Source organism: Gobio gobio (assembly GCF_949357685.1).
Source record: "Gobio gobio genome assembly, chromosome: 6".
Classification (NCBI taxonomy): Eukaryota; Metazoa; Chordata; class Actinopteri; order Cypriniformes; family Gobionidae; genus Gobio; species Gobio gobio.
The window spans coordinates 9068759-9081613 of record NC_137102.1 but is presented as its reverse complement, the minus strand read 5'-3'; the positions used below and the strand labels follow the sequence as shown (position 1 = coordinate 9081613).

At 41.2% G+C, this 12855-nt stretch overlaps 1 protein-coding gene across 1 annotated transcript; it reads left to right on the top strand.

Annotated features, from left to right (window-relative positions):
- The first annotated feature begins 5358 nt into the window (after positions 1-5358).
- ptf1a (pancreas associated transcription factor 1a) lies at positions 5359-6639 on the top strand. Its single transcript, XM_079819408.1, has 2 exons — positions 5359-6029; positions 6130-6639. Exons 1-2 carry the CDS (start codon positions 5435-5437, stop codon positions 6330-6332), a joined length of 798 nt encoding a protein of 265 aa, XP_079675534.1. The 5' UTR covers positions 5359-5434; the 3' UTR covers positions 6333-6639.
- The last annotated feature ends 6216 nt before the right edge of the window (positions 6640-12855 follow it).

The window sequence follows — 12855 nt, the reverse complement described above, 5'->3', positions numbered from 1 at the left end:
GTAGGCCTAGTCAAATAAAGTCATTTACGGAAACCAGAATTGCCTGTGCGACGATGCTCTCTTCCAACACTAGGCGTCACTGAGGATCCAGCAACAGAGCACTTGTTGCTCTTATGCACCTTGCACCATCCCGCACACAAAAGCACATTCTTCCATTCGGACGGCCTAGATATGCTATGTTAATAGCGAGAATTATGTGTTTACCTAAATATACTTGTATTCATAGTTGAACATAATCGACCCCGTTTGTCTAAAGTAAAAACGATACGAACCATCTTAGAATTGCTGACTGATTCCCAAAATTCTTATTATGTAGGCTAGTGTCTACCTGAATATCATGTGCTCTGGATCCAATAGTGCCAGACTCATGCAGTCACCTGCAAGACAACAGCAAAAACATCGCGACTTGACTTGTCATCAAGAATCCTTTTATGTGTTAAGAATTAGAAAATTATGTTTGCAGATATCTCATAATTCTCACAACTGAACACCGCGAGCATCATATCCTAAATGTAGTGGCATTATTAGACGCATGGATAACGGGTTCTTAACGTTAGACAAAAACAAGTTATAATTAAATTCCATTATTTTGAAGGCAACATTTGTTGAACTGACAGCTACTTTAATAATGCGCGTTCATGTAAAGTGCGCTTTTGGGAAACCGAGTAAAATTATTATTATTTTATTAAAAATGTTTGCAAATAATAAACATATAGCTCTCCGAAATGCATTGCATGCGCACATAGGCTATCTTGTTTCTCATTGTCTCAGTTCATGATGTTCATAAAAGACTATTTGATCGTAAACGACATGTTTTCCCAATTTAAAATGGTAAAAAAAAAAAATAAAAAAAAGGGAATACGTAGGCTAAATAGTTTTGGACATAGGAATTTGAAGATTATTTTTTAGAGAACTAAAAATACATTCCTAAAATCGTGCATGGTTTGTACGGCGTAATAAATAGGCTTATTCCTATCAACTTTAAAAATTGAATGGGAATCTCGATGATGTCAAAGGCCGAGCGCCCAATGTAAATGCTTTATTTGGCGCATAATTCAACTTCAAATTCAAATTTTTGTTCACTTTTCTACAATTGAACAGTTTTGGTTTTGTGTTGGGTCGCGGTAGCCAAGTGCACTTGCCCCATGTAAAATCTGGCCGATATAAAATTGTTTTTTTAGCCGAAACTCGTCAATTAGGCTATGTCATGATATGGCCTGGGCCAAATTTTACAGGGAATACATTGATTATTGATAGCCTATAATTGCGTAGTTCTAATGTTTCATTACTTGCAACGTAAAAAAAAAAATCATATTTCATATTTTGGCGCAGTATTTGGGCACTCTTTTGTGTAGTCGATGGTCTACTCAAGATATCGCGGAATTTGGACCAGTTCAGCACCTTTGGGCCTGACAGCTCCCGAAACACGCGTGAATACGCTCTGCTTAACGAACACTTGCTTTCTGGTGTGTGAAACTATTGTACTTGCCATCATGCGCGTAGCATTGTTGAGGACTTAATCTGCTCGGGTTATCTATTTTAAAATGTCTACTATCCTGAAATAAATAGGCTATTTTTACAGAATGATTTACAATTTTGAATTTGAAATGTGTCGACCAGGTTGTAAGAGGTTGCATTATTTGCAGAATGAATGATGAAGAGAAACAGGAGCAGTGCACTGGGCCATAGGGCGCCTGAAGAGGACGACCCCGCGCCCCCGCGCCCCCGCGCTCCCCTTTCCCTATAAGGTTTATTTGCTGGACGCTACTCAAACACCTCACTAATCTGAAACAGCCTAAGGGCAGCCATATTTTCAGATTAACGCAGGAAAAATCAATTAGTCTAGGATGTAGTGAATCAATAATCTTCTTAATCTCCGCGAGGATAAACGTATTAATAATAACTCGGCTATAACACTTTTATAGGTGCTGTTTGCGCTTTTGAGAGGATTATGATTACGCTTGAAACTATATTCCCCAGTTCCAGAAACATGAAACTGATGCTGTTAATCTAGGTTTAATCGAAGTTAACTAACTACACATTCGACGAAGTGTCTCTCATTCAGCGGAGATGCTGAGTGATATTTGAATTAAACCATCGCCCGTCTGAAATACGAAGGGTGTCCCCGTGCGATGTGACACTTAAGAAAGAGCGCTTTATTTGTTCATCGCTGTGAATGCAGGAATCTCTCCACACCCCACGACTACCGTTCTAATTTGTCTGGCAAGCTGGAGGACGAGCGCTCAGTGCGCTGTTGCTGCTCCTGTTGCTCTGGCGCATGTGGCCGGATTCCCAGGGATCCCCAGTGTTCTGCAGCTTGCGCTCCTAACATCTATGACCCTTCAGAGAGGCCGTGAAAACGCAAGGCTCCTGTAGTCAATAGTTGTCTACCAGTCAACCTTTTTGAATACCAGGTCAATAAATGTAAAGTGCGGAAACAATGAAAGCCACTTGACAGGCGCGTCGACAAAGTGTGGTGCCTTTTATCGTTTTACATTACCAACACGCGAGGACCTGTGCCAATCACATTGTGCGGCTTTTGTTTCAACAATTGTTGGCTATTTGTTGCTGAAATAGATTTTTTTTTTTCTCCAATGGCCCACTAACTGTCATCCGAGGAAGCCAAGTCAAAAATCACGTTCAAGAGGCTCGGTTCACCTATCAAGCCCATATTACCTTGTTAAGTAGTCCAATTATTGTCATTGATTGATTCATTTAATCTGTCTTTATATCTAATCCCTTCTCTAATCCTGTTTGACAAAAGAGATTAAACGGATTAGCAGAGATTTCCACCGAAATAAATTGAAACTTTTTCCTCTCGCTAATCCAAAAATGTTTCTAAAACAACTGTATCATTAATAAATAGTATTATTATCCATAGTTTTGAAGTGTTTAACGCGTCGGTTCTCATACTCGAGCCTCATGAATTGCAGGCTAATGCACCATGACCTAAGAAGTAAGACGTCTCATTTATAACGCTCATCGTTGTAATATCTGTTCCGAAATCCATGTGTTGCTATTCCCATGCCGGCCCAAGGTCTGCAGCCGCGGTCGCTGAGATATGTGACATTGCTTAATTGATAGCGCAAAGGTGACGGTCACGCTCCTGTCTGCGCGTAATGGCTGAATGACTCGCTTTGCCGAGCGACCGGTGCGCGTTCAGGTGCCACTTGTGCCGCTCCACAGGTGCACCATTCCAAACCGTGGAGAGTTTACACGCACTTGAACGTGAACTTTGTGCTCTTGGGTCGTCCAGTGACTTGTCTTGCATAATCCGATGAAAAATAAAATAATTTCTCATATATTGAAATTGAACTAAATCTTCTGGGAGAAATAGGTTCTTCCTCGTCCATTTTTAAACGTTCAAGCAAGACACGAATAACAAAAATCTTCATCCCCAAAAAAAAAAAAAAAAGACAGACACATTTATCAACCTTTTTTAATATTCTAAATACAAGCTGTACGGCTGCTCTGTTCATTCAGTGCCGGCAGTGGGTCTCATTGAGTGCAGAGCGCGCAAGTGGTGTGATTCCCACGGATTGTCCCTCGCGTTGCAGCTTGCAGCGGGGTGCAACAACCATACACTCACCAGACCCTTTTCCCCTTTAACTAACAAAGTGACCCCCTCCATCTTTATTTGAATAGCAGAGAATAAGGGTTGTTTATGGGCTCCAACCAGTTAGCATCTCAGGTACCAGCATAATTTGTTGTGAGGTGTCTTACAAACCTCCTCATTGGCGACCACTGTGAGGCACACAGCTCTTAATGCCAGTACCAGCCCTCCGCATAATAAAACCGTACCCGCTGCTTGTCGCTTCTCCGCTGGTATATTTAGTCTTGTTTGTTATTCAAGGACGTAATGATGTCTCGTGGTAAAAGAAAACATTCAAACACCCACTTTATTTATATGACAACTCCTTTTTTTCCCCTTCTAAAAATCTATGGGAATCTGTCGGTCAAAAGCGCGGAGGTCCCTATTAATTGAACTTGCACTTTAGTTGGACATTTATAGTCAAGTCAATAATGTTATTTTAAACAACGTTTTACAGATATTTAATATACGGTAAAATGAACATTATAATTTTAAAGCAGGATTTATACCAATACATTATTTTACGTTAAGATTGTTACGTTAAATAATTAATTTATGGACACAATATGCACAATTCTTCACTGAAAACTGCTTTTTTTTTCAATGACTTTTCAGTGTTGGTAAACTAACTTTTTAAAATTTTAATTTATCATTCAGCAAATGTGCGCTCTACTTAATGTACAATCATCATTCAGTCAGTGAGAGTCGTTTATGTTTGTTTTGCCATTCAATATTTCCCCGTCTGTTGAAGATCACGTATTGTTAAAGATGCGCTCAGGGTGACTATAGGTTGTTGGTAGTCTATTGAAAGCTGAAAACGCCTCCGCGCATTATTCTTGCGATTGTTTCTCCAACAGGCGAGTGTCCACTGCTTTGACACAAACGTGCGGCCAGGCATCCTACAACCCGTGATTGATGAGAGACCTATTCTTTACCCTTTCTGCCTCTTAAATGACAGCTCCTTTCACCGACATCACTCATACACAAATGTTTGTGCTGTATTGGATGGACGTCGTGGACAACCAATGGGGCTTTAACATAACTGCATGTCTTGATAATTAAGAGGCCGACGGAAGAGGTTAATGGTGAGGGCTTGAATGGTTACCTGCTTTAAGAGGAGCCTCAAGGTGACAAGGTCAACAGTAGGCCTACCTACCTCCCTGACCCCTTAATTACATGTGATAACAACCGCGTGCACTTTATGCAGACACTGACAAACGGGCAGACGAGACATTTAAGCGTCAATAATAAAGAATGGCCTTTAACTGCTGAAATATGTCTGTGTGTTTAACATTATCAAATACCTCACAGTAACTAAAATTGGTAGAAAATCCACACGACGACAAATTAATTATATCATTAATTAATAAAATATGCTTGCATCGCAGTTAGGCTATACAATCCTTTATTATTTTGTATCATTTAGGAAAAACAATATAAAATTATGTAAAAACAAAAATAAATGTTTTCATTCATTCTGGTCGTTTATTAAGGTTTGACTGGAGGTGATTTCTGATACAGTTGTCAATATAGGCAGTCGCTTTGTCGACAATTTAGGAGCATGTCCTGTCTCGGTGTTTTGGGCTCAGGGGGCGTGTACTGCTAGGGGGGGCTGTTAACATGCCTTATCCTAAGCCTAAGGTGAGCAGCCTCAGCTGCGGGCGCTGGGGATGCTTGACGCTGATTGGTTGGCGCTTACGGTCAATGGCACGCGACTATGGATGTAGTTATAAGAGTCCTCGCGTGCCGCCTTTCAAACCGAACCAACTCTTGAGCATCAAGAGGAAAGCTCTAAAAGTCGGCGATTGTTGTTACTGGGCAACACCAACACAGCACAAAAAAATGGACACTGTGTTGGATCCATTCACAGGCTTAGACTCCTTCTCCTCCCCTTATTTCGACGACGATGACTTCTTCACGGACCACTCCTCGAGAGACCACTTGGACACAGACGACTTTTTGGACGACGACGTCGATTTCCTCACCAGTCAAATCCAAGAATATTACAAGGACAGTCGGATAGCGCAGGACGGAGACTATTGTGACGTTGGCAACTTCTCTTTTTCCTCGTCTTCTTCGACGTTCTCGTACGGATGCGCTGACAGCACCTCGGAGCTGTCCCCTCACAGAGACGGGCTCTTGCTGAAGAGGCGGAGGCGCATGAGATCCGAAGTGGAGATGCAACAGTTGCGTCAAGCTGCCAACGTCCGGGAGCGACGGAGGATGCAGTCCATTAACGACGCTTTCGAGGGACTGCGGTCTCACATCCCTACCCTACCCTACGAGAAGAGGCTTTCGAAAGTCGACACTTTGCGCCTGGCAATCGGCTACATAAACTTCCTTGCAGAACTCGTGCAGTCGGACATGCCAATCCGGAACCCACACAGTGATACTTTAAACCAGCCTAAAAAAGTCATCATTTGCCACAGGGGAACAAGTATGTATATCATTATGATTATTTCGACTTTATTGTTATTATTACTGTTGTTGTTGGCATCGTTATTTTAACAACTCTTATCTTTTCTTCTTCTTCCTAGGATCACCATCTCCAAATGACCCAGACTACGGATTGCCTCCTCTCGCCGGACACTCTCTTTCCTGGACCGATGAGAAACAGTTAAAAGATCAGAACATCATAAGAACAGCGAAAGTCTGGACACCAGAGGACCCACGAAAGTTGCACTTGAAATCCTCCATAAACAACATTGAGAATGAACCCCCCTTTAACTTTATGTCCTAAGGCAGTGCCGTTATTATCCTGTATACACGTTGTGTACGACTGAATTGTATGGATATATCCATTTGTTTTGTTTATTTGTAATATATTATTGTGACTATCCGTGTTTCAGCTTTTTAGTCTGAATTGAACATAAGGCCACTGGCAATCATGTTGTGATGTTGTATTTAATTGTTTTAATTGTGCTGTAATATATTTTTCTAACTTAATACGGATTTTATGTCAAACAAAACCTATTTTTATACAAACGAAACACGAGAAATCGTCTATATTTATACTATGATGACTCAATAAATTTGTCTAATATCCCACTCTCATGTGTTTGAATCTTTCAATGTCCCAATAGGCCTATATAAAACAATTCCTGGACCCCCACAAAACTATTGTTTAAGGTTTAACATATCAAAATGATTCAAAATGAAATCATTTAGGCAAACACGCATCCTTTGGTATAGCCTACTATATAATTCTATTTTTACAATATGATTACTTCAATGGAGTAGGCATATATGATGATATATCTTGTGGACAGGTCATCTTTTATTCTGCGACAATGAATAGGCCAGAGTCAAATCGTGCGATTAACTGTAACTAAAACGCGATTTCTGAATAGATACTTTAATGTGAGGTGTGAAGCCTTGGATATAGTGCGCAACAACAGCTGAAAGATGTCACTATTTATCATTATGGAAATCTGACGGACCCTCGCTGTGCCTCTGACAGTTTGGGTGAAAAATAAATAAATAACTAAACAGGAGAGGAACGAGTATGTTTTAAAGTGTGGGCCCAAATCGCTAAAAGAGGCATGACGTTTCCTTTGCCTTGGGCAGTTGGCCTGGGTACACTGCAGGTGCTCAGGGGCGAAATTTTCCCGTGGTATCCACTCGTGCTCTATGTACCCAGTTGTCTCTACGTCAGCTCACGCAGTTAAAAAGAGGTAGCCCAAACACATGCCCATGTCCAATGTAAACTCACGAAGAGCTCTTGGAGGCTAATATTGTGGATGGACTGGGACTGGAATCACAGGTATTTGTTTAATCGTTTGAAATCTCATTTGTTTATATTATAATGCTTGTTATTGTTTATGTCAAATCATCAATGCATGCAATCATACAATAAGTGAAAGCATATGTTTGCTGTTGTTAACTAACGCTTACCGGTTACTTCCCAATGTAAGTTTATCATGTGGAGATGACTATTTAATTAGTGTCAACAATAATCCGAGAACGCCATTGTGAACTTTCCTAATGAATTTAATGAAATGTAAACTGATGGACGTAATCCAACCTTTCCATGTATTAGCGCCTCATTAAACGCGTTGATTTCTGCTATCCAGGGCGCAGGACTAAAACCATGTAATCCCATTATGCTCATTAGAAAGTCAAATGTTAGCAAGTCAGACTTAACTAAGATAAAGGACCCCAAACGTCTTATGGCGATTTCAACTATTTGCCCGTGGTAACAGTTCAATTTGATTAAGGGAAGAGGGAAAAATGCGTATCATTGTATTTTGGCATCTTATAGTGAAAAGAGTTTTTTTCAAAACAGGCACAGTACAAAACCCTTAAAGCATCTTTTGGAAGAGCGCCGATGGAGCGGAAGAGAAAGGCTGATGCACTGGATCTTTTCAGGTTTCTGTTTTGTCACTTTGGGGTTTTGGCTTGGCAAAGCTTAAAAGGCGACCGTTTATTGCTTGTCCGGTTTTTACCCGTGTTCCAGCGTCCCACGGGCTTTATGGCAAAGTCTGCGCCTGTGGATGCCGGTGGGTAGAAACTGAAATTAGAATAGCCCATTACGCTACAGGGCGATTTTACGTAGGCTTGGCGCAGTTCGGCCAGTCGTGTAGATTTGATTAATTATAAACAAACTGAATAAAAAAAAGTTTTCATGTGTGCGTTAAAGCAGACGGATTTTGCGCAGAGAAATTTTAGGAAAATAAATGTACAACGCCGTCATCCATTCTAAACTCCCCGTATAGTTTTAAAGAAAGTGAAACGATTACGCACGGTTTATAACTATCAGTGTCAACAATCTTAGGATGCGCGCTAAGCTGGGAACAACGCATATCAAGATTCTCATAAGCTTTAAATCTGCCCATATTCGGATTATCGCCCGCGAAAAAATATGGAGGATAAGACTTTCAAATCTTTGAGTCCAGCGCATTTTCATTAGTGCATGGCAACAGTGGCATCGGGGTGCCAGCTGCCAGCTTGAACAAACACCAGTTGATTCCCCGATACTTAAACTCTTTAAAGCCTACTAAATCCCCCATGTCCAAGTCGCCTCTGGGGGGGCGCAGCGTAATCCTCAATACAACAAATATATCACTAATTATTTGTCCAGAAATATTACCTCTGGAGGGCACAGGCTAACAGGTGCTGGAGAAAGCCGGGCTCATCCCGCACCCCGGGTAGGCGGACTTTGTTGCCAAAGTACAGGCTGTCCAGGCGCCCCTAGTTTTACACGGTGCTGAGTCTGCAGATAATTGCCATGATATCTTTATTGCTAGGACAGTGTTCGGAGCTTTAACGTCGAGTTTCTCTTCGATGCACCTGGTATTTCAAACTTGCTCTTTTTGTGCGCCCGCGTCCTGGACAGCAGCTGCTTAAAACAAGCAAAGAGGGAGGCCCGTCTCCGTCTACAACGTCTCCAAGACATGTTGGCATGGTTTTCTTGTCTTTAATGTACCATTAGCCTTTGTCCTGACACAATATGGGAACAGTAAAGCATGACGCGCGTTATAATAAAACACATTTTCAATGATCCACCCGGATTTAGGGCGCCAACACGAGCCAGCCGACAGCATTGTTTTGTCCTCCAAGTCCACAGGCAACAGACTCCGCAGCGCGGAGACTTGATCAAGCCATTAAATTTATGTCCACCAATCTTTCACGTGCAGAAAAAAGGGACCGGAGCGCAGCCTCCCAAGGACATTGATTCCCTCGCCATCACCTGGCGCTCGGTTCAGAGGCAAGGTTAATGCGAGGCGCTTCGTAAAGTGACTCCGTTAACATAAGGCCCTCACCATCCTGCTCCATTGTTTGGTCTTGTTAATAACTCATTACCCGGATTTAACAAATCCTCCGTTGCATATGTTTGGTGTCTCCATATTTTGATCCGTACGATTAAGCAGATGTTACGATTGAAAACTGAAAAGTCCAAGGCTACTCATGTCTGAAAGGAGAAGAGCGGTCTCCGCGCGGGACTAACAAAGAGCCTTGGAGATCTTCAGAGAGACATTTACGACCAATAAACAGACTTCAACCTGCTCTATTTCAGCCATTGTGTCGTTTTTGAATAATTAAGGTTAATAAGAATAGGTTTGTATACTTTGAATGCCAGGACCACAGGTGCGGGGTGACGTGATGAATGATGTGCCTGATTTTTGCCAAGCTTGAGAGCCCTTCTCTTGGACCTTCAAGCTGATAGAAAATATTGTCATTTCTCTAATTCACAGCATTACTTTCATTGCGAACAAAGCCGGGTGATGAAAAGCTTATGTTGTAATGAAACACTACGTGGTGGCTGCAGTGCCTCAGAAAAGAAAGAGCGAGTCAATGCCCGGGCGCGCTTTGGTGTGTGCGCACGTAGTCTGCTCCATCTAAATCAAATAAAGGGAACCTTTCCAACTTTTAAAAGACCACGTTTTACCTTTATTATGGCCTTTACGGCTGTGTCCATTAAGCATATGGTGCGAAAGCAGCAGCCTTTGTACTGACGAACCCCTCGACACAGCAACCGGTGTCTATTGCGAATCATTTAACTTCTTAGCAGCCAAACAGGATCCGGGGAAACGAGTGCACAAAAGCGCGCACGCGTGCAGGATTTTTAAGAAAAAGAAAATATTGTTCAATTGAGCATAAAAGGAAAGAATGACCCCCTCGGGCAGCTCGTCGTTCTCTTTCCTAACAAAAGACGCCAGTTACCTCGAGAAAAAATACTGTAGTGCCGTGACTTTGGACCTTGGAAAATAAAATATCACCAAGGCAAGCTGGGTTTTTGCGCACGGGATGCCCAAGTGCGAAACGGGAAGCTGGCAGAGCTGTGCTCGTCTGAAGGCGGCCTCCCTCTCTTCACCCCAAAGCTTGAATTCGGGGAAAAGACTTTCCTCCAGATTTCACTTACTTTTATCCATGAGGCGTTCTTGATGCATTTAATGTGCATATTTGGAATATTTTGTTGTTGTGAAAGTGCGTTGTTTTTTTCCCCCTCAATAAATAATATTCTTAATAGGTCAGTAAATGTTAAAATAGATTTGATTCATGCAATTATTATTATGTTTTAATCTTGTGACCGGCGTTAGAAAGCAACACCTGCTCAAAGTTAACAATTCAACCCATGAAAGTTAAAAACACATGTCACCTCTTAAAATTAATTATTATATGATGATCATGATGATGATTACCGCCATTTTTAATGATTAGTTTTGCAAATGATGACATGATGGTTAATCATCGACCGATTAAAGCAATTCGTCGAATTGTAGCTATTGTTTTTTAAGTCATGGTCAAAGCAAACTTCAAGACGATCTGGACCAAAAAAAAAAAGTCAAATCGTTACTTTAGAAGACAGCTGACCGTACAAAACTCGCATTGTTCGTAAAAAATTAAAGCCCTGGCAGAGAATAAGAAGAAAAAAATCTTTGAACTTTAAACTCATAACACAGGGTTCACGATTAACCACAATAGTATCTCTAGTGCTTAATAATAACAATTCAGATTGGTCGCCCTACACCAGGGACAGCTGGCTTTGCTTGGCCATGGAACCCCATACCACCCTTGGTGGACCATACACAACGACACTGACCTTACCGCGGGGGAAGCCAAAATGCGCCTTTGACTGAATTAGCCTCAAAGACGTCTTGCTATGATCTTTGTTCGCCAGAGAATGGACTGAATATTGTTCTTAATATGAGAGGCATTGTATCCAGCTTTTGCGTGCCCCATATGAAATATTACCGCTCCTTTATTCAAACTCTCGTATTTCAAGGCAGGCATGTAGTTACCGTATGCGGTTTTGTGTCCGTGCTAAGATATCCAGACCCTGCCTGTCACTTCTTTCAAATGCCTGGATCCCATACTTTTATTAATGATTTTTTTGCTTTGTTTGAACCCATGGCAAGGGAATGCGCATATTCCGAAAGTTCTTCAAGAAACGAGGGCTTAGAAAACGCAGAACAACGTGAATATGTTAATAGGCCATCTCCTTTCCTCGAGATCCTTTCTGGGCTTTAGAACCTTTCAGTGTCTATGAATTCCCATAAATAATTTTAGGCCGACGTGAAACTTATATAATTTTTTTTTTTTTTAAGTAATTTTCGCCGTGGTTTTTCCAGCGTTTTCCAACAAGGTTAGTAAGACTGTGCTAATAGACGCTCATAAACAGTCGCTTTATCCTCAGGACGAATTTATTGAAGACTTAAATCTCATAAATATAATCAAAAAACTTTGTTTAAAAGGTAGACCCCCCCCCAACTTCCTGACTTCCTTTAAGGGGGTTCAAGACAGCCCACATTAATCGCACTCTGGCTGGCATAGACTAGCTATTTTTCCATGACATGACAAAAATGAAAACAAAACATAAAAAGGGGGGGGGGGGGTGAAGAAGAAGAAGAAAAAAAATAGATGATTTTAAAACATACATTTGAAGCATAAATTGTCTGTGGATTTGGTCGGTATGTCTAAAATGCATTGTATAGTTGTACTTTTTTCATTTGTTGAAGCTTTCCTTTTTTTAACAACTACTTTCCTCATTTCCAAACCGCAGCATTCTGCATATGAGAAGGGAACAGCTTCGCGTTGATAATTGATCCACTTTTTTATTCAGACTTCTACCTTCCGCGAAGAGACAGAAAAGTCGGCTAAAATGTGATAAATTACAAATATGCAAATTTCATTCACTGGCGTTTGTAAGTGTGTCTATCTGAAAGTGAATAAGGCCTTGCAGTCAGTCTGCGCGCACTCGGGGAGCTCGGGACCCCAGGGCGCGGATCAAAGCGCCCCATTCTTTTTCATCCCCGGTATTCTCCCACAAACGATTTCGATACAATATGTTTCCATGATGCACGTCATGTGCCTGGGACGCAGAACTCGCTGCATCTTAGCTCAATGCGTTGACCGCCCTTTGTTCGACAGGATGGACTTGAGAGGGTTTTTCCCCTAGTTGCCAGGTTTCTAAAGTGTAAAAGCATGCATCATTTTTCACCAGGTCTCGTTTTAATATTCACAAAAGGGAATCTATGAAAACAGACCTTTCAGTTGTTCGCTGGCATGAACCTCACTGCTGTCCAACTGATTTCTCCTATTATAAGCATTTCTCAGCGGGGAGGTATTTGCAACACAAATGCAGCTGTAACACACACACACACACACACACACACAAAATAGTAAATTTAGAGTAAAGATGTCCAGCTTTATGACATTAATAAATTACTTCTCTGCAACTAACAAAAAAAAAAACATGAGAATAAATGAAGTAGGGACTATATTATTATTTAAAAAAATTATATATATATATATTAATTTTA